This window comes from Carcharodon carcharias, chromosome 14, assembly GCF_017639515.1.
Source record: "Carcharodon carcharias isolate sCarCar2 chromosome 14, sCarCar2.pri, whole genome shotgun sequence".
Classification (NCBI taxonomy): domain Eukaryota; kingdom Metazoa; phylum Chordata; class Chondrichthyes; order Lamniformes; family Lamnidae; genus Carcharodon; species Carcharodon carcharias.
Window position 1 is genome coordinate 36,780,249 of NC_054480.1, and position 27,910 is coordinate 36,808,158.

General features: G+C 39.4%; 1 protein-coding gene across 2 annotated transcripts in view; it reads left to right on the plus strand.

Annotated features, from left to right (window-relative positions):
- The window catches only part of LOC121286711 (sodium/potassium-transporting ATPase subunit beta-1-interacting protein 3-like), a 295,497-nt gene extending 276,082 nt beyond the window's left edge, over positions 1-19,415 (plus strand). The window contains exons 6-7 of one of the 2 annotated variants that reach the window (XM_041203712.1): positions 13,038-13,122; positions 15,102-19,415. In XM_041203712.1, the coding sequence (XP_041059646.1) occupies positions 13,038-13,122; positions 15,102-15,111 (95 nt within the window). In that variant the 3' untranslated portion in view covers positions 15,112-19,415. Of the gene's footprint in view, positions 1-13,037; positions 13,127-15,101 lie in introns of those variants that run through there. The other variant, XM_041203713.1, reaches the window with a different exon arrangement.
- Positions 19,416-27,910: the final 8,495 nt, after the last annotated feature.

The window sequence follows — 27,910 nt, forward strand, 5'->3', positions numbered from 1 at the left end:
TGCCTCACTTGCAGTCACACATTCCTGTACCTAACCACTGACCAAGTCGGAAGATCCTATCCTAAGGGGTGTGACCACCTCCTGGAATAAAGTGTCCAGGTAACTTTCCCCCTCCCTGATGTGCCGCAGTGTCTGCAGCTCAGCCTCCAGCTCAATAATTCTGAGCCGAAGTTCCTGCAGCCGCAAACACTTACTGCAGATGTATGTGCCCTGGATCACACTGGTATCTAGAAATTCCCACATCCTGCAATCACATCAACTGCTCTGCCGTTTTCAATATGTGTTAATTATCAATTGCTAATTAATTTATGATTAATAAAGCCTACACCTCCCAATAGGTTTTGGCACTGCCTGTAAACTTTAAAATACTGATAAAACTTACAGTTTCTAACAATACCAGTTACTGATTGACCTGCTCTTTCTGCTGCACCAAAGTGGAAATCAAATACTGGAGGCTGAAAAAGAGTAGAAGAAAAAAGCACCTCCTGCCCGCCCTTCATCGAACTCCCCAATCAGGACACTATTTCTTGCAGTAAACCTTACCTAAAGCACCTCTTTCCCCCATGCACCAAATTCCCACTTTGAACCATATTATGCTCCCTCGGTTGCTGTCTCACTCAGGCAAAGTCTCCCTCGTTGACCTGCTGCAGCTTGCTGCTCCTCTCATTTTGCAAGGCCTCTGATTGACCCTCCAGCTTTGAAAGCCTGCCGGCTGCCCTTAGTTGGACAGGAAACCTGTATCCACATCAATTAATGGGGCAACTTTATGAAAATATCAGATCAGTGAGTGTTTCCCCCGCCGGGGTGGGTTCAGGACCCAGAAACAGTCCTGATTGCTGATTCCTGCCCCAAATCAAAAATTCAGTCTGGTATATTATTACTCAATTAAACAGTTTTTAATAGCATAAAAATATAATGGCATTTTTCTAATCGTATATTTAATTTCTAAGTTTGTTTAAGAAATTTGTTGAAGAAATCAAACCTACGTTCCTTAAATTATCCTGTGGGATACTCACGTATGAGTGCTTAATGTATCCCTCTAAAATTCCCCTCCTTGTTATTTTAGCAGTGGAGCTAATCCATTTAAAATGAATAATTCATGTTTTGAGGCTGAAAGCAAAACCTAGCATGTGACACTGAGTTTAATTGTCTAGTTTAGGACTGGAGAAGATCAGTTAATCAAGGGGCTCAAAGTGTTGAGTTGACAACAGCATGGGAATTCAACCCACAGTATTCTGATTGTGTCACAATAGCGGAGGAGCCAAAATATTTCATACAGAAATCATCTTTATCTAATTCTGAACCAAAGCATCTACGCACAATATAGCTTGAGGAAATTAATGACAAGGAAATTAATGTACTTCAGAGTTCATTTGCATCTCTGACAGTTTATCTCAAGCCAATATTGTATTTATTTTACAATAAATTTCTGATATGCCATATAGTCTAAAGTTTTTGAACACTCAGCAATGGTGAGCAGTCTGGCCTGCCAGCCACACATATTGAAAAATCATTGGCATATTGCCTGCAAATTCCCAGTAAGTACTGGTGATGGGTCAGGTATACGTATACTTAGAAAAGCTACCTCCAAATGTCAGAATGCTATTTAAACATATCTCATTGCAGATGAATAGAATTAAAAAGCAAATAATTCATGTTGAACTCCTGTAGAGACTTGGTTAAACCATACTTGGCATATTGTGTCTCGTTGTAGTCTCCACGGAAGCATTGGAGAAGGTACAAGAAGGATTGACAAAGATTATACCAGAACTGAGAGGTTATATCAATCAGGAAAGATTGAAGAGGCTGGGGCTCATTTCTCATTAGAAAAGAGAAGGCTGAGGGGTGACCTCTTAGACTTTTTTCTTAAATTTATGAAGGGGTTTAATAGGTTGCATGTAGGAAGATGTTTCCACTTTTGGGAGGGGGGGGGGGTGGGGAAGACCCAAATTAGAGGCCATAAAATAGTCACTAATAAATCCAAAGTGAATTCAGGAGAAACTTCTTTACCCAGAGAGTGGTTAGAATGCAGAACTCAAACCAGAAAGAGGAGTTAAGGCAAATAGCATAGATGTACTCAAGGGAAAATCTAGATAATTACATCTGATGGAGAAAGGAACAGAAGAATAGGGTTAGATCAAATAGGTTGAGAGGAGGCTGATATGGAGCATAAACACTGGCATGGACCATTTGGCTGAATGACCTGTTTCTGTGCTATATGTAATTTCTTCTCTCACTGTGCCACAATTCATTTCATTGCCCTGAAGTAAATGATGTAGCTTCTGAATTGAAAATCATTTTGGAGGATTTCCCCTCACTCTTAGCTATGATTTTTTGTTCCCTGTTATGAGTACCATTAGCTATTTTCATATGAAAATGTTTATTCAGGATAGTATCCCATTAACCTATGCATTATATCACATCTGCTTGTACAAATTACTATCCCCCTTCAAATAAAAATATTGTATGCAGCACACAAAAATCTGGAATTAATGTAAAAAGTAAATTTGTAGCACCATTCCCTCCATTACATTTTATCCCTCTCCTTATCTGCTTTAACTAAATTTACAAATACATTTTGTTTTCTTTTATCCTTAGCATCTTTTGATTTTGGCTAGTTATAGATTATGCAGCTCTCAAATCATTTCTTTATATCACTCAGGGCTGAAATATTTGAATGCACTATATTATCATGTAGCCTCTAAGGGCATTTTATTGCAGTTGTACGCCTGACAATCCTTGTTCACATCAAGATGAGGGATGTCCATGCTATGGACATTTTTCCAACTAGTGTCACCATAAGCACTTACAGGTGCTGTGTAGCTTGGGTTAGATGCAGAGTAAAGTTCTCTGTACCCCAGAAAAACATTCCATATTATGTCTGTGTGCTATTTCCAGCTGAGTAATTTTGCAGGTTTGTCCCAAATTAAAGGCAGCTAAAGAAAGAAATTGCATTTATATAGCACCCTGCCACTCTACTTAGGATGTTCCAAAGTGTTTGTGAATGGCTACTTTTGCATTGTTGGTGTTATGTGATCAGACATTATTTCCTGATACCAACAACAAACAGATTGTTTCTAATTATGCTAATTGATGAAGAAATATTGCTAGGAAATTGGGAGAATTCCCTGCTTGTTCTCAAATGTATAATGGGATCATTACCACTCATCCAATCATGTTTACATCCCTCTAAAAGATGGTATTTCAAAAATGCAGACTCCCATTGAAGTGTCAGCATAAATAATGTGCTTGGCTTCCAGTTGTGCAGGGAGCAGTCTGGAGGAAATTGCAGGACCATATATGTCTGAGACCCAACCTTAGTGGGAGGGGGTTCATGGATTGGAGGCTTGAAGGATCAGAAGACTCGAGGGGAACTGGAGCCCTCGGGGAGAGATCAGAGGGTGGTTTCCGATGGCAGGGTTTGGCCAGGCAAACACTCTGAATGCAGCAGGCAAACAGAGAGGCACTTTCCTCCTGAACCCTGGTCAGCCAGTTTTCTAGAGTCTTAGTTTAGCTGGTCAGCTTACCAAGGTTCAGGAAACCCAGGTGGCCTTGATAATAATTCGATGGGTGAATAAAAACGAGGCACACCGCCTCATTATAATATTTAAGGTGCCAGCCCCTCTCCTTGGAGTGGGTTGGCTGCCTGCCCCACCTCCATGAAAACTGGGAGGTTTGAAGGCAAGTTGGGGTAGGGATTTAGACTTCCTCAACCTGACCCAAACTTGCCCATTTTGGAAGGGTTAAAGTTCCCTCCAGACACTCAGAGACAAAAATACTATTATACTGCAGATGCTGGAAATCAAATGAAAACAGAAAGTGCTGGAAATACTCAACAGGTCTGGCAGTACTTTTTTGTATAGGATGTGGGCATCACTGGCAAGTCCTCAGAATATTAGCATCTAGAGTACTAGTCCAGTGACATTACCACTACCATCTCTCTCCAGAGTTCTGTTTCTCTCTCCATAGATGATGCCAGACCTGCTGAGTATTTACAACATTTTCTGTTTTTACTACTAACTGAAATAGGTGGGCATTCTCACTTGAGAATTGTGGACTTATACCCATTAGTAAGTGCCCTAAGATTGCCCAACTCATTCACTTGAGCCAATCAGATATGTCACAAATAGCAGACTTTTACACAATTGTTTTAAGTTGGATTTGAACCTGGATAACTCACTGCACCAAGCTGTCTTTTAAAATAAATTAATGATGGTACAGAATTTCTATGTTGTGTGCTATTGAAAGATAGACTTGTTTTTTTACAATACTTTCTCATGTCAGAAATATCTAAAAGCACTTTGCATTGAATACCCTGTAATGCATTAACTGTTAAGAAAGCAAATGTGGCAGGCATCTTGTGCATAGCAGCACATGAGGAAATGGATCAGTGTTTTCAGTCCACTCCTGTTTTAGTCCAGATACTATGAATAATAACAACTGAGAGGTAGGATTGGATGTTTGTACAAAACCATTCTTACTCCTAAACTAAGGATCTGTGTTGATGCTTCCATTATAGCATTTTGTATTGCATTTGTCCTATAAAGTCCAGAATCCCATAAATTTTATTGAAAAGCCTTATCAACATGTCCTACTACCACCAAAGATTGTCTTTGTGAATCCCCAGATCTCTCTGTTCCTAATCCCTTTAAAAGTGTAATCCAATTATTTTAAATGGCAATATCCCTGCTAAAATATATGAGCGAGGAACTTCAGAAGAATGATTAGGTGTTTATAGGCTAGTCTCTCACAGCATACTTTCCATGCCTGTGTTGTAATGTGTTTCATGTTTAAAGACAGCAGAGCTTCCCAGTGCTTTCTCACTCAAAATCGCAGCCTCTACAGAGACTGCCACATGGCATAGTCAAATGACTATGGCAAGCCAGATGGGACATGTAGTACTGTTTCAAAACCCAAACATCCTCCTTTTCATAATGAATTAAAGATCCAAACATTCCCCTTTTCCTAATGAAAAGAAGACACATCTGGATGCAGGATAATGTGTAACTGTGAGTTACACACGATACACCCACTGTTCCCAACTGTAGTGGTTCCATTGCTATTCTTGGCAACATGTGGACCTCTGGGATTGATGGTAGTTCCATACTCATTATAGCTGGTGAGATCCCATCTTCTTGATCAGCCAATTGCTGTGAAGGTACAGTTTCACTAGTTGTTCGTATGTGCCTGCGATTGTGCTGGTATATTTGGTCATTCATTTCCACCTCGAACAATCGAGGTAAAAATTTTTCTATGCATGTCCCACGTTTCCACATGGGCTGACTCCTGTTGAAAGTGTTGAAGGTTTGTACCTTGACTGGCTCCTTATGTTTTTCCATGGCTACATATTGCTCCTTCAAGGAGTCTTTCAGGGTCGCAACTTTGCGTACCTTTTCTGCCTGCCATTTTGCCTGGCTGCACATCTGGTTAAGTTTTTTCAACTCCTGCTTTGAGTTGCCAGCTGTGGAATTGAGGGTCATTATGTCCTCCTGGTACCTTTGTGACATCTCTGAAATTTGTTTGTTCTGATCTCGCACAGCTTGGTTCATTGAAGACTTCAATTTGTTGTGTATTTTCAAAAGTATATACTCAGCTTGAATCTTGCACTTCAAATCTTCCAGTTCAGCCTAGATGCGAGCATTTTCCTGTGGAACTGCTTCATTTACCTTCAGCTCATGCATTTCATTGCACAGACATGGTCAGCAGCCATCTTGTAATTTACTTGAATATTGTCTCACTTTCTCTGGAGTCTTCTGTCTCCCTCACTCTGGGGTCTTTTGTTGTCCTTTCTCTGGTGGCTTGCTTCAGCTGAGTTAAGTGGCTGTTACGTCCCGTCTTTGATCTGGAATGGTAGATCTTCTTTCTTGCCATTGCATTGGGCTCTCAGCATAATTTGTCCTCTCAGTTTGAGCATTGTGCCATTATATTGCCTCAACCTTACTTTTGAGGGCTTCATTTTTGGATCGTTATGTTGTGCTACTTCGCATAGGTCTGTGAAGGTCATTATGTTGCATGATGCACCAGTGTCTAACTGACATTCTTCTTCCGTGGTCATCATTTTAACAGTCACAAACTGTTTGTCCCCAATACAACAGGAACCAACCTGTTGTAGTTCTTCATCAGACTCTTCTGCTGATATCTCTTCAGTGGCAATCTGTATAGGCTTGGTTTGCTTTTTTCTTGCCAAAGATTTGTGTGCAAATTGATTCTGCTTCTTGCAGTTAAAACACTGCTTTCCTTCTTTTCCTTTATATGCTGTCCTCCACAGTATTACCATCTTGCACTTTGTGATCACTTTGCTTTTTCAGCCTGGAATGTCTCTCAGCATAATGTATCTCCTGGTCTGCTCTGCCATCTATGTGCTTTAGCTGATGTTTTACAACTTTCACATTTCTACATTTGTCTATAGTTTTCTTGAGCGTCAGTTTCTCATCTTTAAGTAGTTGCTTTCACCAAGGGGCCTCAAATGCCTAAGGCTAATCTATCTCTAATCTGATAATCTTTTAGCTTCCGAATTCACATGATTCCATAAGCTGTGTCACTCCAATCATATAATGTTCAATGGTCTCATTTTCAACTTGAGCTCTAGTGCTGAAGGCATAGTGTTCAGATGTAACATTCGCTGAGGTTTCAAAGTGTTTGTTCAAGGCTTTCAAAATCTCTGCTGTCTTTTTCCTTTGTTCGTCAGTTAGATTTACACTTTGTAGCAGTCCCTCCCCACCAGTGTTTGAAGTGTGGCTACTCATATCGCTTCCGGCTTATTAATTAAATCTGTTGCCAGTTCGTAGCTTTGCTATTGCAAGTGCAAAAACTGCCAATTCTTCCATATATCGCATTTCAGTTCGACAAGAGCTGGGAGGGGGAAGTTTACAGCAGCTATGTTACTCACTCAGTATTTTACTTGTAGCTTTCGGTGTGTGCTTTTACTTGTCCTTTTTTCAGCGGCTTTTAGCAGAGTTCAACATCCCTGTTTGCCTGTCTGTGTCTTCTCTGCAGTATTTCAAGGATTTTTAAAGCTCTATTTTATCTCCACTTTCCAACACTATGGCCAGAATATTTAGGGTGGGGGGGGGGGGGGCGGGGCCCGCTCACCGACACATAAAATGATGCAACATGACGTTGGGCATAACTCCCTACGTCATTTCAATTTTCAATCTGGTGGGGGTGCAACCGAATCAGCTGTGCAACCACCAACCTGTAAACAGCCTATTGAGGCCATTTAAGAAGTAATTGAAATAATGGGTAGAATTTTCCCGTTGGCGATTTGGGGGCGGGGCCCGCTCGCCGACAGGAAAATGGCGCGGGATGACATCAGGAGGAACCCCCGACGTCATCCCGGTCCATTTAAATATTGAGGAAGGCAGGTGGACAGCAGAATCAGCTGTCTGCCCGCCAACCTGTCAATTAAGGCCATTGACAGGATAATTAAGCTTATTAAATGCCCTGCCTGTCCAACCTTAAGGCTGCCGGGCAGGCCAGGAGCCCCAGCGGGCTTCTTGTAATACATGAAACCTCATGAGGTTTCATGTCCATTTTTAAAAACTTAATAAAGTTTATGTGCTTCTTATTAATGTGTTCCATCTCGTGTGACATTATCATATGAGGGGGACATGTTAATAATTTTAATATTTTTCTACTTTTAAAGATTTTTATACTGTCAATAATCTCCCTGAGACAATACTTAGTCTCGGGGAGCACTGTGCTCTTTCGCACACATACGCGAAAGAGCGCACTTTGACAGATGGGGAATCCCTCCATCCTCCCACACAGGAAGCGCATAGCACTTCCTGTTGGGCAGGCCGCTGGGCGGGCCTTAATTGGCCCACCCACTCAAAATGGCGTTGGGCCCCGTTTCAGCGGCAGAGTTTGGCTGCCCGCTTGCCGCTGAGCTGCCCTCCCATCAAGGTAAAAATTCTGGCCAATGAATGGACTTGCCCATCCAACCTTAAAGTTAGCAGGCAGGCCGGGAGTCTTGGCAGGCTTCAGAAGAAGCATGAAACCTCATCCATGGGCGGGATGAGGTTTCATGAGGGTTTTTTAAAAATTTAATAAATGTTTGATTAAAAGTGATGGACATGTCCCAACTCATGTGACAGTGTCACATGAGGGGCCATGTCAGGGAAATTTTATTTTTGCCCCTTCACCATTTTTAAATTTGGTGCTGATCTCGCTGCGGCAGCACTTAGCTCAGGGAGATGAGTGCACTCTTTCAAGCGCATGCGCAAAAGAGCACATTCTCAGCTGAGGGAATCCCCGCCCCCACCCGCACAGAGAGCGCATAACGCTTCCTGGCGGATGTCACGCTGGGCGGGCCTTAATTGGCCTGCCCATGTAAATGGCAGCACACCCCCGATTGGGGGCACCGATCGGAGGCACGACCGCCTGCGCCCACTCCTGCACTTCCTCCCCGATGGGGGTAAAATTCTTACTATGGGGCTTCTCAGTGCTTTCTCATTGTAGGTTTTATTGAACTGATCTCAAAATGGCAGCCTAAAGAGAGACTGCCTCATGGCATAGTCACATGATTTCGACCAATCAGATGGGACATAAAGTACTGTTGCATTCAAAACCCAAACATACTGTATAGTCTAGTGGTTCAACTTTAAGTTGATGGACAGCAATTTCTGGAGTTAGGTTTCAATATGATTGCAGAAAGGATTGATGTGAGACCGCCTGAGAAGAGCATCTCACATTGTTTGGGTCTGACACCAGGTAGAGCATAAGCATTGCTATGCTAAGCTAGGTTTACAAAGCATTCACTGTCTCCTGGAGATTCTTTTCAAATTTGAGAGTGTGTACTCCTGTACAAGATTCCCTCTTTTTTTTGTTGTTGTGCAGCCTATTCATTTAAACACATTAACCTTTTTGTACTTCTACACAAGCACGATGGCTTAAAGGGGTCGACCTGTGCGTATCCTGCATGGTAATCTCTGGGTTGTTGCGTAGCCTCGTGATATACAGTCTAGGAGCAGAACTCTACCCATGCATAGAATTCTGTCTTGGCAGCTAGAGTGTGATATGCAACTGGGCAATATAACCAAGCTCTTAAGATGTTTGCTACATCTGCCAGGGCAGGATTTTTCATATGGCGAACAGGCTTGTCAGGAGCGGGAGGGGACGGGCGTGGAGCCAATCGCTGTTCGCGATCGGCTCCGTGCAGCCATTTTACACAGGCGGGCCAATTAAGCCCCGCCCAGCGTAATACACAGCCGGTAGCGCTCAGCGCTACCTGTGCAGGCGGGGGGAGGAGGGAGAATCGGGGCCAGTGCTCTTTCGCACAAAGCTGCCTTGGGGAGATTGAATCGATAATAAAATTATTAAACAAAAGGTGTAAAAATGTATTTAAACATGTCCTCTCATGTGACTGTGTCACATGAGTTGGGTCATGTTTTTAAATTTATGAATTTTTATTTATTTATTTAATAAACGCTTTAAGTAACCTCATCCCGCTTGTGGATGAGGTTTCCTAAAAAACGCGAAGGCCGCTTGGCCTTATCGTCTAGCCTGCCAAACTTAAGGTTGGACGGGCTGCGTTTAGAATAATTTAATGGCCTTAATAGGTTGTTTACATATCAGCAGGCGTGCAGCCGACTCTGGTGTGTGCCCGGCGAACGAAACGTCGCTACTGAGCATGATGACATCAGGACGCACATCCAACATCAACACACGTCATTTCATGTGTTGGTGCGTTGGGCCCACCCCCACACACCGACCGGGAAAATTTGCCCCTAGTCTCTGACCAATAACTATAGCCTTGGTGTGGTTAAAGAGGGTGCTTTTTTAAAATTCTGATCTGTTTGGTTCCAATACAATTGACCCAAAACTAGTTTGGGAATTTTTTGCGTGGCTGCTGTCAAATTGTTTTTATTTTTCCCCATTATAGATTTTGGGAGAGAAACCCAATGATCCACCATGAGTTTTACTCTCTGATGTAAAAAATATTGTACAAAAAAACCTCATGAATCAATAGTATCCTGACACAAGAGGTTACTTTTCTAGCAGTTATGTATGCATGTTTGCATGCTTTGTATTTGCATGTATGTATTTGCGCTTGTGTATCTGCATGTCTGTGTTTATGTGCATGTGTGTTCATGTGTACGTGTGCTCATGCACATGCAAGATTTTGAGGTATGAATCTGTCAATGTGTTTGGACACAAATGCATCAGTCCAAACAAGCACAGTGGCTTCCGACATAGAGTTTATGGGCTGGATTTTATGCTGTGGGTGGGGAGGGTGTTGGGGCAGGGGGGTGGGTTGGGGCAAGATCATTGTGCTTTTAATTGGCTCAGGGCAAGGCTTCCATCCCTATCTGCATCAAATCCCCAACAGTGATCATTGATGGAGCAGTTTCAATGCTAAGTGGGAGTGGCGGGGTAATTGCTGAGGCATGCTGGCAGACAAAACACCTTTCCTCATGCTTTCTGAATTTGGAGGTCTGTCAAATTCCAATTCATTCCTTACCGGCAAAGGAGACTAATTTGGTCACAAAACCACCACTTCTAGTTCCCTGTTTCTCGTCGCCAGTTTCTTCTCAAGGCTTGCCTTCCTGGGTAGGGGGGTTGGGGTGGACAGGGCATGGGGGAGGGGAAATCCAGCAATGGGAAGGCCTTGGGGAGCTTTGGATAGGCACAGCGGGGCACAAAAAGGAGGTTTACCCCCACCCCCCAGCTTGCCCAGCCACTAGACAAAGCAGTGAAAGCACACTTGGCATGTGCCTCTCCCACAATGGATTAAATCCTAGTGGCAGCAAGACGAGGCAATTGTGGTTATTAATTGGGTCTCAATTCACCGGCAATGGTGCCCATGGTATGGGGCCCAATTTTACAGCCTCCCCAACTTACCTGCTAACCTGTCCCCTATCTAGACCAATAAATGTGTTATTTTAACCCCTTTACTATATTCTGTAACACTATTACAAGTAATGGGATTGATTGATGTTAGTGCAGTTAGACAAATAAGGTATAATGTACAGATATTGTTAAAATAATTAATGATAATAGGTTATGTGGTACATTAACTGTTACTATCACTTAATCACATTTTAATTATTTTTCTTCTCTGCACCATGTGGCATTTCAACTTATAATGCACTTTGTTAAGGCCAGCTTGAATTAGCAGAAATGTCTTGGGTTCACTGACCACCATGTCTGCTCCATGCTCCTCTAATTACATGATAGCTAATTTGCTGTCTCCACTCAAAATAACATTGAAGTATTTAGCTTGACTCTGAACTGTTGGCACCTTGACTCAAAATCCAAAATGATAACACTTTTCCATACTTTTACATAATGAGGATTTAATTAGAATGTATGAAATAAATGGATGTACAAATAGATAATTGATTTAATGTCTTGTAGAGTATTAAAATGGTGCTTCTGTTACAACATCTATAATAATAAAGACAGATAATACTTTATATTGTTTCAACTTTGAGAAAATGTATTTTTTCATGTAGCACTTTGCTGTAGACTTGCTTTGCGCTGTGTCTGATATAGGACATTATGTTGCACAGTACTTACAGCACAAAATAGACCATTTAGCCCAGCAGGCTGGTGTGTATGGTGCACTGGAACTTCATCTTAATTCTCTTCGTCTAACCCCAACAACATATCCTTCTATTCATTCCCCCCTCATATGCTTATCCAGCTTTCCCTTGAATGCATCTATGCCATTCACCTCTGCTGCACCCTATGATAGTGAGTTTCACATTCTCACCACTCTCTCGGTAAGAGAGTTTCTCCTAAATTCCCTATTGTATTTCTTAGTGACTATGCTATATTTATGGCCAATGTTCCCTGTAAGCTAAGCAGCAACCCAAAAGTTCCTGCATAGATCGCGCACAAATCGGCCCCTTTACCACACTTGTGCAGGTACTCAAAAAAAATTTAACAGGACCACACATTTAAGTAAATCACCTGTGCACTCCAAAAATAACTAGTGGGAATATTGTTTATGGACTTTAGTTTTGGTCTCACCCACAAGTGAAAAAAAACCTCTCTGCATCTATCTCAACAAACCATTTCATTATCTTGGAAACCTCTGACATATCACTCTCAGTCTTCCCCTTCTGCAGAAAAGTACCCCAGCCTGTTTAATCTTTTCTGATAATCAGTTAGGGTATCATTCTGCACTTTGAACAGCTATGTACATTACCCTTTTAGAAATGCTTTCTTAATCTAAACTAGTATGGACAATGCCAGAGTGATCCTTGCTTTATCTTTGTAATGGCTCTATGGGCACATATCTGCTAATGCTAATTCTATAGGGGATCATCCTAAATTGTAAATAAGAAGGGCATGAGATGAAAGCTGCCCTCTCTCTTTCCCTTCCCAGTAGCATTAGATCTGGTTGCACTCCTGAAAAGATCTTAAACAGTTATGAGTAATGACTTCAAACGACAAATTAAAAGTGCATTTGCGTAAAAATTGCTGAGTCAACTCCTTGGGATTGGAAGTCATGAAAATTAAGAGAACACCCTAACCCGAGCTTCAGTTATGGGTGTTAATTCAGCTCTCTCAAACCTTCAATCTGTCAATACAGGGAATTGAGTTAGAATAAATGTCAAGTCTGGGATTCAAACACACACCCTTTGCAGTGTTTAGCAGTGCATGGAGCTACAGGTTGTATTTTAATTCTTAAAATGGCAGTTCCAGTCAGATATAAGGAAGTGGGGTATTTTTAGTTAAACCCCATCTCATGTAGGGCTTCTCCAACTCTTTATATTGTTGACAGCATTTAGTTGCCTATTTGAAAGTGCCACAATGATGTACTGAAGGTTTTAAATGACGTTGGATTAGAATTAGTGGAGCAGGGCCGTCCTGCTACTTTCTACTTGAAGCAATACTTCCTCAAATTTGTTACTGAAAGTGTGATTTGATTCGCATACTTTTATATCACAGCCTTTTTTTGTTTTCATTTTAACTTTATCTCGATTAGTTTGTTTTTTTTGATTAAAATTGCTGTTTGGTTGCTTTGCTTTAACCATGCAAAGATGTTCTTCACACATTATTTATTTACGATTATGTTGTGATTGCAGTTGATTTTATAGGTGGATTTGATTCATTCTCCGTCTACCATGTGCCTCAGAAACCCTCTCATGTACTATTAAAGCCAGTTTATCTGTAAGTAATTACCTCCTGTCACCGTGACGGATTTTTGTACTAGCAACACACACCTTTAACCTGTCTATTTTCCCTTTTCGAAATCTTGCCTGAATAAAGCCACAACATTCTTGTAGGGGACACTAGTATTGGTTGGACACGAGACTGGAGTTTTGCAAATTTCATTGGGGATGATTTCACAATCTCCCCATGACCAGCAGGGTGACTCACTGGCTTGCAGTGCAAATTGGAAAATTAGGCATGCCCGAATTTCCCATTTGCCGTGCCGGTGTATAGAATCATGGGTTCCTCCACCACCACCCCTACCATCCCATATAACATTTAACAATATAACATTCAACTCTACACTTAACGGTGACAATTAAAAAAGAGATTGTTTTGACGTTAAAAAATGCCCTTCAACAACCATTCTCATTCAGAGAGACTACATAACTTTAGTTGACTGCCCTGACACTACCATAACATGGAATGGAATTATTTTGTGACCTATCATTCCTGAGTACTTCATGCTGGAAAGCTTTGTAATGGGCAATACCTGGGGTCAATGCTTTGATACATCATTAAGGCAAAGTCAAAGATGCTGATCAAAGTACTCACTTTAAAGTTTAATGAATGCGAGGACCAATGTACAGTAAAGCAGAAGAACCAATTATTTCCAGGATTTCCTAAGAAAAAATATTTTTCCACAGAACTGGGGTGGTATGTACCCTTCCAATCCTGAATTTAAGTTGAATTTCAGTGATGAATTAACTTGCATAATATTAAAGTGACGTGTAGGGTTATATTTGGGATCAGCTAAATGGACTGCAGAGTCTTTCCTAATTCTATGCTTTCCTGTTTTCCAAATGAATTGCAGGAAAGGCACTCTGCAGGTTATTTTTTGTTCGTCTCCATCCTGTCTGTGTTCTTCTATTGCAAGGTTAAGTACCGATATGAAAGTGACTAATTAGGCTGAATGAAACAACCATATTCAACATTTAGTGTCACATTTGTGTTGCATTGTATTGAAAATGAAATAATTATTGGCAGGAAATGTCCTGTGAATTCCAAGGTGTAGGCCCCTATCAGCAATGTGAATCCAGGAGTAGGAAATAAATCTGTCATATGAGAAATTAAATATTGTTTTGATTCTGGCAACTTAGTAGAACAGGTGCTAAAGCACCACCCTTCTAAACAGTTAGTCCTGGATCCAAGTTCCCAGGCTGTCTTTCACTATTGTTTATTCATCCCTCAGGCATTTACTGGTCAGTGGGTTTTGTTAGTTATTAGCCAAACCATTAGATAGAATAGCGCACAGGAAGTTTTATTTTGGAGAAAGGGGAAAGCTTTCTATTAGATGATTGCAGTGGTGCAATAGCCCATCGTCCACATTACTCGAACCCAAAGAGAGTTGCATGAGTCTGTCCTCTGGGGATTAGAAATGATTTTGTATCTTTATTTCAATTTCTTTTATGTTTCTTTTAAGTTCTATTTTTCTCTTGCATTTGAAGAAACAGTTAATAAAACTCTTTCTTCCACCAACAGGTTTTGTTTTTAGCTCATTATATCCCCCTTCCTTCACTGGAGCTTTTGGCAACTTACTGGAATATAGTACTGCTTGCACAAGTTGTCCTTCAGTATCTTACCCTTGGTCATTATTCATGTTAGCCTTCACAGTGATGGTTGACAATCCATTTGTTTGTTGGGGGCTTCAAGGCTAAGCCTGATCCAGCCTTTAACTGACACCCACCAACTTACAATAGAGGTCAATAGATAGTGATTCTGAAAAGGGAAAATCTTCCCCGCCCGCCACCTCCAAACTGGAAACGGCAAGTTCCATTTTAATACCCTCTTATAGAATTAAATCTATAACTTGCCTGTAAGGCTCAGGTAACAACTGGCTATATTCACTGAGGAAACAAATTGTTTTAAATTAAGTCGGAAAGGTTTTAAAATAGAGTCCAAAATATTTATAGACTGATCTCTTATTTTTCCCACAGGTCTACGTAAATGAAAAGACTTCTCTACAACTATCTCTTCAGCTGAAGAGTATCATTGCAGCATGAGAAGGAAATAACAAAATACCAGCTCACATGGTTCCAATCATCACCTTCTGAAACAATTAACTTCTTGCCTAATGCATCAATTTACAGTAGTTTCTAACATAACTGCATTTTCTTTTCGGATTGACATATTTCATCTCGTATTCATGCAGGTAGAAAGAACAGTTGCTCATTGGAGGGGAGAGATATGGGCATTATAGCAGTGACTTTGTTGGAGCAATACTTAGAATTGGTTTGCTGTCATAGATGCACAGAAGGAAAGATGCCCATTTTAGTCATGTCAATCCATACTCTGAAAATACATAAAGTAGACTTTGGGTCCTTGAAACATGATGCTATGACTTTTATCTGTTAAATGGTTTTCCACCAGAGAGGTTGTTAGATTTCTGGAGCAGAGAAGCAGTACAACATTCAACTCAATGTGCCATGCTGCCAAGCAAAACACGACATATGTATCTTGTTAGAAAATTTGTTCAAGAAACAATAGTTTTCCAAATGTCAATGAACTTTTATTATTTGCATAATTGGCCTATTGTTCACTATCTTTTATTGTGAAGTGTTTTGATCTGTGATACTACAAATTCCTCATTTCTTGTCACTCTTGTAAGTATTGTTTCATAAACAGGAAAAGTTCCTGCATTATAGTAACATTTCTTTCAGACCTTTGCTTATATTTTGTAAAAAGGGTCTTTCTGAATGATCATTAAGAATCACTGAGTATGATTGATTGAGCTCATACCTACTGTACCCTTATTCATACATTACTTGTTAGGAAGTACAGAAACTGCATCATATGCATTTTTGTATGGTTATTAAGGCCAGATGAAGCCTGTATGTTAAAGACAGCTCTAGAGCAAATGGCAAGGAGGTGTTGATATATGTAAGAACAATTTTCACCAGCACAAATAGGATTAGGATTGCAGCTGATTTTTATTTTACTTAATGGAGATTAGTGATTTTCCCATTCCATTGTAACTGGATAACTGTGTGAAGTTATTTTTCAAAAATATCATATACTGGTCTGTGGTTAATTCATAATCTTGATTCTATGACCCCATCTTGGTAGTGACTCAATTCCACAGCACTGCTAGTAGGAACAGTGCTATATGCTTAAGCAATATTTTTTAAACATTAGAAAATATGTGAAATATTGTCTGAATAATGCAAAAAAAAGTTTTAAAAATGTAATACAAACAAGAACACACAATCCCAGTACATTACAACTTATACTAAAAGGAATACTTAATTCAACTTATACCAGGCTGCTGGTGAGTCATTTCACATCCAGTCAGGTGAATTACAACTAGTAATGTCCTAAATATATACATTTTTAAAGAAAGATGCACTACAAGGTTAAAAAAATATATAATGCTTTTTCAAATTTTGAATGTAATTCATAAGGCCTGGTAAACAGCAGGGACATTGTACTAAATTATAAATTTTGCTCAGAACATTACAACTCGCATTAGGTGTTAGTCTGTAGCAGCATGGTTAGTTATAGTGCGGTGGAGGAAGTGACAGTTCTTACCTGCCCTGAGCTTTTTGTTTATGTGAAGAAAGTTTTGATTGATGTTCGTAGCCAATTCTCTACCGTTCAGTGATGAAGGTGCTATGAAAAATGATGCTTCCAAGGCCTAGTGTATGCAGTACTGCGATCATCTCTTATGCAATTTCTCGGTAAAAGAAAGCAGTGAGAAGTGTGGGGTGAAGGATGGAGGAAGCATATTTAAGGTACAGGCAAAGTATCTCAATTCCAGTCTTTTACGTTTAAGCTACTTTTTGGAGAACATTGCCCTCTTCTGTACAAGAAAAATATTACATTGAAGGCTTCATAATCCTGCCTTTTACGCTTGAATGAAAACTTTGCACAGAATGCTTGCTTCACATATACTGTCCAGACTTGTCAGTTGCAATGACACAAGCAAATGGCTGACAGAAAATCATTACTGCCCAGGTTATTAATAGAGGCAGGTCAATAGCAGTGACATCAGCTATATGTCTGCAGAATGTGCTATCAAGGACAGATCAAAATACCCGAAGCATAAATAACAGCAATTCCTAATCAGTCAGCTGTACTAGCGTGCAGTACAGACCTTGAATAAATATAACAAAAAACAATTGAACCTCCTAGTCTGACAGAGAGAAAAAGTAAAAGTTTGAATAAAGTACATTTACCCAAGGTCAGATAACGTAATTTGTTAACGATTTTACTGACAATTCTAGTTCCATGCAATCTTTATATTAAAGTTCCTCTTTTATTGACAGACATTTTAATAATATGATTGTTCTTCCAAAAAATGAACTATGATTTAGACATACATGAAAAGGAAGTTATGATCAAAGGATGTGAAGTCAAGCTACACTGGGCGCCGCTATATACCAGTTTGGCAAGTTTTCATTTAACAAATGCCAGGGTCCCCCCCACTGCAAATCCCCAGTTTAAAACTAAAAATCAAAAGCACTCTGTAGCCATTTCATTTGTTGATTTTACACAGCACCTGCTTCATTCATTTATTTTGAAGCATGAGGGCTGGAAACAGGGATCTGCACGCAATAATGGCAGGATCAAGCCTAAGCGGTAGACACAACTATGAATTAACGTGGTCTCAGCTATAATATGATCTCGAGATATGGACTCTGCAGACGGTGTTATAAATTAGGAATAATTTAACACATTATCTAGTTTATTCAGCATAAAAAGGAGTGGACTAACAAAATAGCTGAGACAAATAAGCCGAGTGATGTGAATAAAAGATAATGAAATATTCGTTAGGAATATTCAAACCTCGTTAAGTGTAAGCAAATTTATATTATACTCAATTTAACTGTGTTTTTAACGACAAAAAGTATGAAATTAAACAGGTCAATTAAGACACAAAGGTAAAGAAATAGCATAGAACTGAATAGGAAATAGCTTGGTTCTTAGTAATGTGTAGACAATGGTATTAACATTGTGTGATCATAAGCAAGTTTAATTAAATCAATATACAGCACAATTCTTCCAATTATGGATAGGTCAGTTGAAGATATAAGTGGACAAATGTTTAAAATGTTTTGATGACATATTTCTGTTCACTTGTTTCCTGCAAGTGTTAATCAATTTAAGGGCTAATGTTCAGTTTAAATAATTGGTAGAGGAATGTTACATGAACAAGGTAAATGTTTGCTGATGTTCTCAACAGTAATTTTTAGGCTAACATATTAATCTATATAAGCTCATTGGGACAGAAAAGTCTAAATTAGTTAAAGGGGCAGAATAGCCTTTTGAAAACGTTTCATGCAGTGTGCGTTTTGCAGTTCTGAAATGATGAGAAGCATTATTGTGTATCCATGTCACTGACCTCTAGCCTTCATCTTGAATATTGGCTCCACCAATGGCAGGTCAGTGACATGAGCACATGGATCAAAATTATAACTTAATACTGATCTCTGCTTCAAAAATCTAAATAGCATTAAAACAAATGGCATCAATGACACTGACTTGAAAGGCAGTAGTACTCTTATCTCTCCACAGGAAAATCTAGTAACGAGGCATTGAAATTTTATGAAGAATAGACAAATAAATTTTAAAAATACTATTATAATGTATTGGTAATTATATTCTAGTTTCAGGAATCTTCGCAAAATATTATAAAGAACCAGAGAGTTTCAGAACATGAAACTTAACTGATAACCATGAGATCTGCACATGCATGTTATATTGGTTTGGTAGCATGACTACAAAAGGCTTTATTTTGATTGGATAATAGTCCTGTCATGCAGTTGTGGGCATATAGAGTCAGAGAACCATCTACAGCCCAGAGACTATACAATCAGACAATGTGATCTTTGTGTTGCAACTGACTCATGAATGCATCATGTAATATAATGTAATATACAATAAGTTCATATGAAGTGTGCATTGCAGCATTGTAGATTACAACATGCTGCTTATTCATCAGCATATGCCACTATCAATTGGCAGTCCTTATCGCTGCCTATTTCTTTTTATGTTTTGATGTATTGAGTAACAAATACAATTTCTCTGTAGAAACAAAACTTTTAACAAAACCTATGGTTGTGATAGAATGCTAGATATGAAGATGTAGGGGTGGCGGGATTATCTTCCCAAGTATTTTACAATTCATCTGGAAAAATGAAATAAACTGTGAGATTTCTGTTTTGTGAATATTCACAACTTTTTAATGTGTACTTGTCATTGTACAGCATTTGTAATTTTCTTCACATATATTAAACTTTGAAATTGTTTTATATTCAAAGGTCTTCATTTCTGTTTTCAAAATGGTAAATTCAGGTACAGCACAGATTCATTTTTGCGCAATGTTTTTTATGGGTTTGCAAGTGTGGTAATTTGGAACAGTATTATTCTTGTCCATTAACACATCATCAGAATAAATATTAGTTTGACTGTTCTGGGGAATTCAGTCTTGCAGTGCACCTCTTGCAACTGAATAGCAGTGGGCAGTCTCTCCATAAGTATGTTAAATTAGATAGCTACTCTATAGGACTAGGTGTTTTTGTATTATGCTAATATATCTTGCTAAATCATCAAAGAAAAGACCAAGCCACAAGTCATGTGCTTCACATTATTTATTGGTTACAAATCACAACTTAATATTGTATTCAATAATACTTAATAGACATGCATAAATGCAATAGTATTACCGAGTAGTTGAGTAGCCACTCATTAACGAACAGGGCTCCTGAACAAAAGAAGTAGGAAAACACAGGCAATTCAGTGTATCATTGTTAGTCAATGCTGATGGATACTAGACTACAGTGGTGACCAGGGTCTGAGGCTATAAATTAGTGAGAGCACTTTGAGTGAATTCTTATATAGTTAACAAGTTAATAACTTTGAATAGTTAGTCTATGTTTATAATTTCAATGTTAAGAAGTCACACAAATTCACCTCTTGAACAGTGTGATTAGGAAGTTGATGTTGGCATCTTAAGTGTTGAGTCAATCAATCCCTGGGATTTGAAGGCAGAACCTGTCCTCTAATGACTTATTCTGCCATGCAAGAAATGTTCAAAGTTCTCATTCAGTTCTTGCCCAACCTCCCCTATATCAAGGGATTTTTTTAAGGTCAAAGGGATGGCCCCAAAAGTTTCTTAGATAAAGATAATCAATTCCTCTGAGATTGATTATCTTAATAAAAATTATTTTTGCTCCCTTTGGAATGGCATGAGAATGGCAATTGGACCAGTCCAATAAAGTAACTGTGGATTTCTATGATTTTCATTGGTAAGTCAGGACAGACTCCTCTTAATTGGGGCAGACAGTTTGTGACTTAGGATCCCATCCCCTTCATTTGAGTTGGGATCTATGTCTATGCCTATGGGCATCCTGCTCTACCAGATTTACACGAGTGGATACAGGACTGCAAAGTTTTAATCCCAAAATGCGAGTCTCCAAATCATGACACTGTTGCTTGTAAAGTTTAGTTCAGGTTCTCAAAATGCATTCATTAAGATTAGTTAAACCACATGTCCTGTATTATTTAAGATAAAATCTGAGAAATGGAAAAAGCAAAAGAAAGATGGATATTCTGAGTTGGATATTGCCAAGCTAAATGTATCAGGCCACTTCCAGCTGGGTATTGATAGGAACTCGCCAGTGTCAGTCAGTGCCAAAAACTCATCAGCCATGATCCATGCCAATGAATCCAACGCCACAGATGCTGAACTGCTATTGTCTACAGTGGAGTCAATTGTAAGGGTATTCTAGTTACAACCATAATCAACTTTTGTGCCACCCCAAAGTCAAAATGAACCTGAGTCCCCTCAGGACAAATGATTTGTTGCAATAAATGATTTAATGTCATTGAAATATGACTGGAAATCAACATTATTTTTGCCTCTAGCACTTCACATGCAAAATTTCAATGCTTATATGGCAAAATATGTTATGCACATTAACTATGGAATTTGCATACATTTCTACAGGATACTGCACTGCAAAACATCCTAGGATGAGGGAATTATCCTGGGAGAAAAAATTGAGTAGGTTAGGTTTACATTCCCTAACATTCAGCAGAATGAGAAATGAAACACAGAATTATTAAGGCGTTTGACCAGATAGATGCTGGAAGGGTGTCTCCCTCAGCTGGCGAGTCTAGAACTATGGGTCAGTCTCAGGATAAGGGCCAGTCATTTAGAACTGAATGAGGAGAAATTTCTTCACTCAAAGGGTTGAGTTTTTGAAATTCTCTATCCCAGAGGGCTATGTTTGCTCAGTCGTTGAGTATATTCAAGATTGCGATTGATAGGTTTTTGAATACTAAGGGAATAAAGGGATATGGGATAAGACAAGAAGTGGCATTGGTGTAGAAAACCAGCCATCATTTTATTGTATGGTGACGTAGGCCATACTCTTGCTCCTATTCATTATGTTCTTAAGTCACGTTTCTTATCTCTTCTTGACTTTCAGCAAATTGATATATTATGATGATGGAAAGTATCGAGCAGAAAAACAAAACAATGAAAGTGATAAAACATTAATTTTAGACAAAAGTATCAGAGTTCTTACAAGTGGAATCAATTGTCCATGAAAACAGGTACTAGCTGAGACTTATGTTGATTGTTAATTTTTTACATATTCATATTTACTCTTTGTATTCTCTCTTTTCTGTATGACAAGTTTTTAAAATTCCTGCTAGTGGATCTTCCATAACTTTGCTCATGATAAGACGGTAACCATTTCATAAAAATATGCGTAAAGTATATACGTAAAAAATATACATAAGATGTAGCTTGTCTATTTAAAGGACAAAATTCAACACTTATAAATAGGAAATTCTGAGGTCAACTAAAAGTTACTTGCAGTTTGATGAGGGAAGTTTACATGCTGGTAGGTGATTATAAATTTCTGGCCCCGGTCAGGAAAATCCTGCATAAAATTACTGACATTTAATATACTTTTGAAATGTGATAGAATGTTTATATGATATCCATAAATTTGCATTTTTCATTTGCATTCAGGAATTTTCTACTGGTGAAATTTGAAATTTTGATATTGCCAAGAACATCCATCTAGCATTCTTTTCATAATGATGCTCCATCTCAGAACTTTTTATTGATATAATCCATTCCGCATTTATGGAATGATGTGCACAGAGAATGTTAACAGCACAAATATAATAAGCTAAGACTCCTGAATATAGACTCATTTGCGAAGAACACATATACAACTAACTCTACTGGAAGTTACATTGCCTTTTAGAAATTAAAATAATATTTTAATAATTTTAACCAATAGAAGAAATTTCCCAGCAACAAACTAGCCACACTGGCTCCACGTTTATTCAGCATTTTTGCAGCGAGTCACCTTGCTGCCAAAAGGAGCAACTTTGCTGAGTAAATATTGATCTCAGCATCATGGTTTTGGTGGATCTACAGCTGCTGTTATCCACATGCCAGTGCACATAGTTTCCCCAGAACTTAAAAAGGTAGAATCTGCTCCTGCTGCATGCCCAGGGTGCTTAATATTCAAAGAATGAAGATGGCTGTACTTCTTTTTATGGGGACATTGCATATAAAGAAACATATACAAGTTCAAATAAATTTAGTTCTAAAATGATCATATTTTGCTGCTGTCTTGATACATGAAAGTTGTTACCATTTGCCAATTTAGCATCTCAAGGAATCTGTAATCTGTACTTTGTTAGAATTGCACACTAATCAAATCCAAACTCAAATCATTCCATTTTAATTTAATTTGTGAATACTATAATTCACCTAGACTATGCCTCTTTATAGATACTGATAGTACTACAAAGAATCTACAGGACTGAAATGCACCATTTGACCCAACAAGTTTAAGCCAGCATTTATATTTCACACAAGTGTCCTCTCAATCTAATTATCCTTTTCCACCCTCCATATGCCTCCATATCCCTCTATTCCCTTCTCCCTCATGTATTTATGATAGCATGTGGTACATGAGAGCCTAGAACTCATTAGGAAAGATAGATAACAAAATTTCTGGTTGTTAGCAGAAGGATCTGATCCCTGGTAGCTCAAAAATGAACATTCTTCCATATGTAGGAGTCTGCATCTGATTTCTAGTGGTGTTGGAGGAGACAATGGTTCATAACTGCATTCCTCATAAATGTTTGCTTCTCCCAGGAGATAACCTGATTTCAGATGGGGTCAGAAATGTATATACTATGATGCACATGGTATCACAATAGATGCACCAGTGGGTCTTGTTCGTATGGTAATTCAGGGAGACCAGAATATAAGATTTAAATCCAACTTTGCACTAAATTGCATCTAAAGTTGCTGATATTAATTGATCTGTGTGTCCTGATTAAGATTTATTCACCAATAAATTAATAATGCTAAAAACAGCTTTTTCTAAATCTTAGAAAAAAATATTCAAACCAGACAAACTGGAAATATGAAATAAGGATAAATTGGATTGAAGAAGAATCATATGGACTTGAATCCTTAACTCTGTTTCTCTCTCCACAGATGTTGCCAGACCTGAGGCTTTCCAGCATTTTCTGTTTATATTTTAGATTTCCAGCATCCACGGTATTGTGCTTTTATATTATGGTAAATTGGACTGAGTTGTTTGTTATTGTTGGGTTGTCTCAGAAGACACTGGGACTCTTGCTCTAGTAGGAGTCTGTCTGGAGGCAAAGATCTTTCCTTAAAAGTACTTCTACTTACATAACTAACTATATAAGATCACAGAACATCAGGACAGAAATATACTGCTCCTTGCTTAGGTTCTTCTCACTCAACTCTCTCTGAGTGACATCATTATGACATAGTTCCTTACACATGTGCTCAGTAGCTATTATTAGTGTTAGAGCTAACTCTTTACTTTAAATCTCCCTCCAAGTCTTTATCCCCTCATGCTATATACACATTCTCCTACACTTACCCCCAATGTCTCTGGCTGGGATTTTCTGGTCCCACCCACAGCAGGAATCACCGAGGCAGCCAAGAGTCCATTGACGTTGGGCAGGAAATCCCACCCTCTGTTTTTAAAGGGATAAGCTTGTATCCCTTTGTTTCACTAATCTTCTTGAACGTGTACAGAGCTCATTTTGAAAGTGCTGAGGATTTGTTCACTCCGAACTCATTTCCTGAGGGTTGTCACTCCTTGTTTGCCTCGATAGTGGTTTGCAGGCCTCCTGAGGATCAGGGTATGAGCCCATCCTACTAATGGTTTCCTGTTCATTGAAATCAAGGCATTCCTGATTCCTTGGATGATATGATCTTGGTTGTTGTAACTTCTCCATTATGGCACCTTCTTGCTGCTGGTCTCTAATCCACACCATCTCTCTCTTTTGAGAGTGGGAAGGTTGTGAGTCCTGTGTCATTGGTTGAAAACCTGGGTTTGGCCTGCTCTGTGAACTTTCTTCCCTTTGTCTAGCATGACATGGTCTTCTACTGTGATGTTTGGTATCAAAGCAGAGAAGGGAAGGATGTTGGCTGTGGCTCATCAAAAGCTCGCATGGGAGAAAACTGTTCTGCAATGGTGTAGAACAATAATTGAGCAGAGCTAGCTCAAAGTCTTCATTTTTTCTGAGTAAATCTTTAATGCTACATGCCCCTCTCTCAGCCTCTCTGTTGGCCTGAGGGTACTTCGGTGAACTTGTGAAGTGGACTAATCCATATGATGCTGCAAAGGATTGGAAACACTCATTGGCACATTTTGGTTCATTGTCAGAGACGACAATGTCCGGAATGCCGTGTGTGGAAAATATCCCCTTCAGAGAGGTTATAATGGCTTCAGTGATGAGGCCATGTAGCTTTTGCACCTCGATCCAGCAGGAATAATAATCCATAACAATGAGAAACACTTTCCCTTGGAATTCGAATAGGCCCATACCAAGGCGTTCCCATGGCCTGGATGGGAAAGAGGAGGACAGAAGTGGCTCTTTCTGCTCCTGTCTGTGAATGGCACAGGTGACGCAGTTGGAGATCATGTCTTCGATAAAGTGTGATATAACTGTCCACCTTTCGGCCTGTTGTGCCTTGGCCTGACACTTGATAATACAAAGATGTCCTTGATGAGTCTTCTAGAGGACTTCCAGTTGGAGAGGTCATAGTACCACCATTGCTCATTATAGACCAAGAGGTCATCTATAATGCTAATGTGCAGACATTGTTTAAAGTACTGCCTCAGGATGTGGTTACTAGGAATATACTGTGACCATCCATCAAGGCAATATGTGTGAATCTGCATACATTCTTCACCTTGCCTTTGACCCTATTGGTTGGTTAAGATCATGAAGGCCTCGATTTCCTCAATGAAAGCTTTATCTTCTCATTCTGGGTAGTTGGTTGGTATCCGTGAGAGAGTGACTACCGTATTTTGATATTTACCCTGCATATACTCCATAGTAGCATCGTATTGCATGAGTCTGAATCGGAATCTCTGGATTCGGGTTGGCATCTTTGCGATTTCCTTGGGTGTTCAACAAAGTTACCAGCAGTTTGTGATGAATTTTGATCCTGAACTGGAGGCCCAAGGTATAATGAGAAAATTTTTCACATGCCCAAGCTGCTGCAAGGGCTTCTTTCTCTATGGCAGCATAGCACAGTTCATTCATAGTTAAGGGCTTTGATGCATTACAGACAGGTCCTCTTGTTCCATTTTTTTGGATCTGGAATCACATTGCTCCCAGTTCTGTTGCTGATGCATCCTCCACTACAATAATTGGAAATTCAGGATCATATTGAGCTAAGGTAGTAACCTGAGATGTAATATACCTTTAAGACAAGTATTGTAATGTAAGGTCACATGATCTTATTGTCCAATAGCAGAGTAGTGTGGGCTACCTCTATGGAGGAGAGTCTTGGGTGAGTCACTGAGGAGTGAAAAAAGAGTTTTTATGTTGTGAGCACATAAGTATAGTTGCAGAGTCAAAATGTAAATAAACAGCACGTGTTTATTCTAACAACCACCTCCTGATGTCTCTGTCTCTATACTGGCGAGGTCACCCCGAACAAAGTTGGCAACCCAGATCCTTTAGCCCCAGCAAACCAAGGGCACTGGATCCAATAGCTAGGATCTCTGAAGGTATTAACATTGTTTTGATTTGTTCAAAGGACTGCTGTTGATTTTCAGTCCAGCACTATGTCAGTTCTTGGCACAAAAATTATCTTAGAGATTCATTTACTTGAGTTAGGTTAGGTAGGAATTTTCCCAGTTGGTTGACCATACCCTAAAATCTTTGTAGTTCAGGGAAATTCCTGGGTGGTGGGAATTCTCTTATGGCTTTAGTGGGTCCACAGTGATTCCTGTTGCCTGTATAATATGGGGTGTGCATTTGGAAAATGCACACTTCTTGTTGAGTGTTAAGCCAGCATCTTGCAGTGTTCTTAATAAATCTCATTATTTTGTCATGTTCTTCCTTTGTTGAGCCAGAGATTAAAACATTGTCCATGTGGTATACGACGCCTTCCGTACCTTCTAGTGCGTTGGACATCATCCTTTGAAAATTTCTGGTGAGGGAGAGGCCAGGTGGCAGGGGCTAAACAGATTGGGTTGGGGAGGGAGTCAGTGGTCAGGAAGGAGTTGGGGGCTAGTCGGGCAGTGGGGGCTAGTCAGGTGGAATCAGGGGGAGTTGGAGGGTGGCAGGGCCGAGTGTTGGGGGTCAATGTGAGTGCTTGGGGGTCAGTTCTGTAGACAGTCAGGTTTTAGACGAGTTTTTAATCTGTCTAACATTTCCTGGGTGACTATTCAGGTAAGTAAGTCGGAACCATTTGAAGTCCCCACCTCTAACTCAGAGTCGGAGACATTTTTGGGGTGGGGTCCCAGGGAGGAGGGGAATTGCCCATTGGAAGTTCAAACTTCCCAGGCAATTCGCACAGATTCCCTGCATTGAGTCTTCTTAGGGGTCCCATAGCGTATCTTGGGGAGTATGTCGGGTCTCCAACTATCCAGAGACCAGGAGATCTGGACCATTGATTTTTCTATATTCTAATTCAGCAATGTCCCTCATTTCCAACCCCAGAAAAGTGTCTGATGTTGCAACAATGTGACATTTTATATTCCTCACATGATGGCGGAGCAGGCTCAAAGGCTAGAACGGTCTATTTCTGTTCCTATTTCTTATGTTCTTAACATCATGCGGCCTCTCTGGACTGATCTGGCAATTAGTGAATTTTAAGCTGTAGGCCTATGCCTACTGAGAACTGGATTCAGACTCCCCCAAGTCATTTTGTTGAGGAACATTACAACTAGCAGATAAATAAAACTTCCATCCTGTCAGTCTGAACTTCAACCCAGAGATAAAAGACCAGTGTCTAACGCATTGTCCCAACCACTCATGAAAAACAAATATTTTTACTTCCACGTATTCTTTTATCCTAAAAAAAAATTGGCCATTTCTAATTTTTACCCCCACACCTTTAGGCCTTGCAATTATACTGTATGTTGACTAAAATGCAGATACACTGCATTCATATAAACATCCTTCATTGATTGTTTTAATTGTTTAAAATAAATGAATTAACTTTGCTAAAATAGTAGACCAAAGAATTTCTTATGAATATAATGCTTGCATACTAATCATTGCAGAACATAATTTTAAACCATTAGTTTTATTTATAGCGTAAGTTAACTTGTCTTTTAAAGTAGACAAAACTATTTCAATCTTTTAATTCTTTTGTTTATTTTGGTGATAGTGGTGTATCTGCATTATAGTCTTCATGCAGTATAATTGCAAGGCCTAAAGGTATGGGGGGAAAAATTAGAAATTGCCCGTTTTTGGTCATATG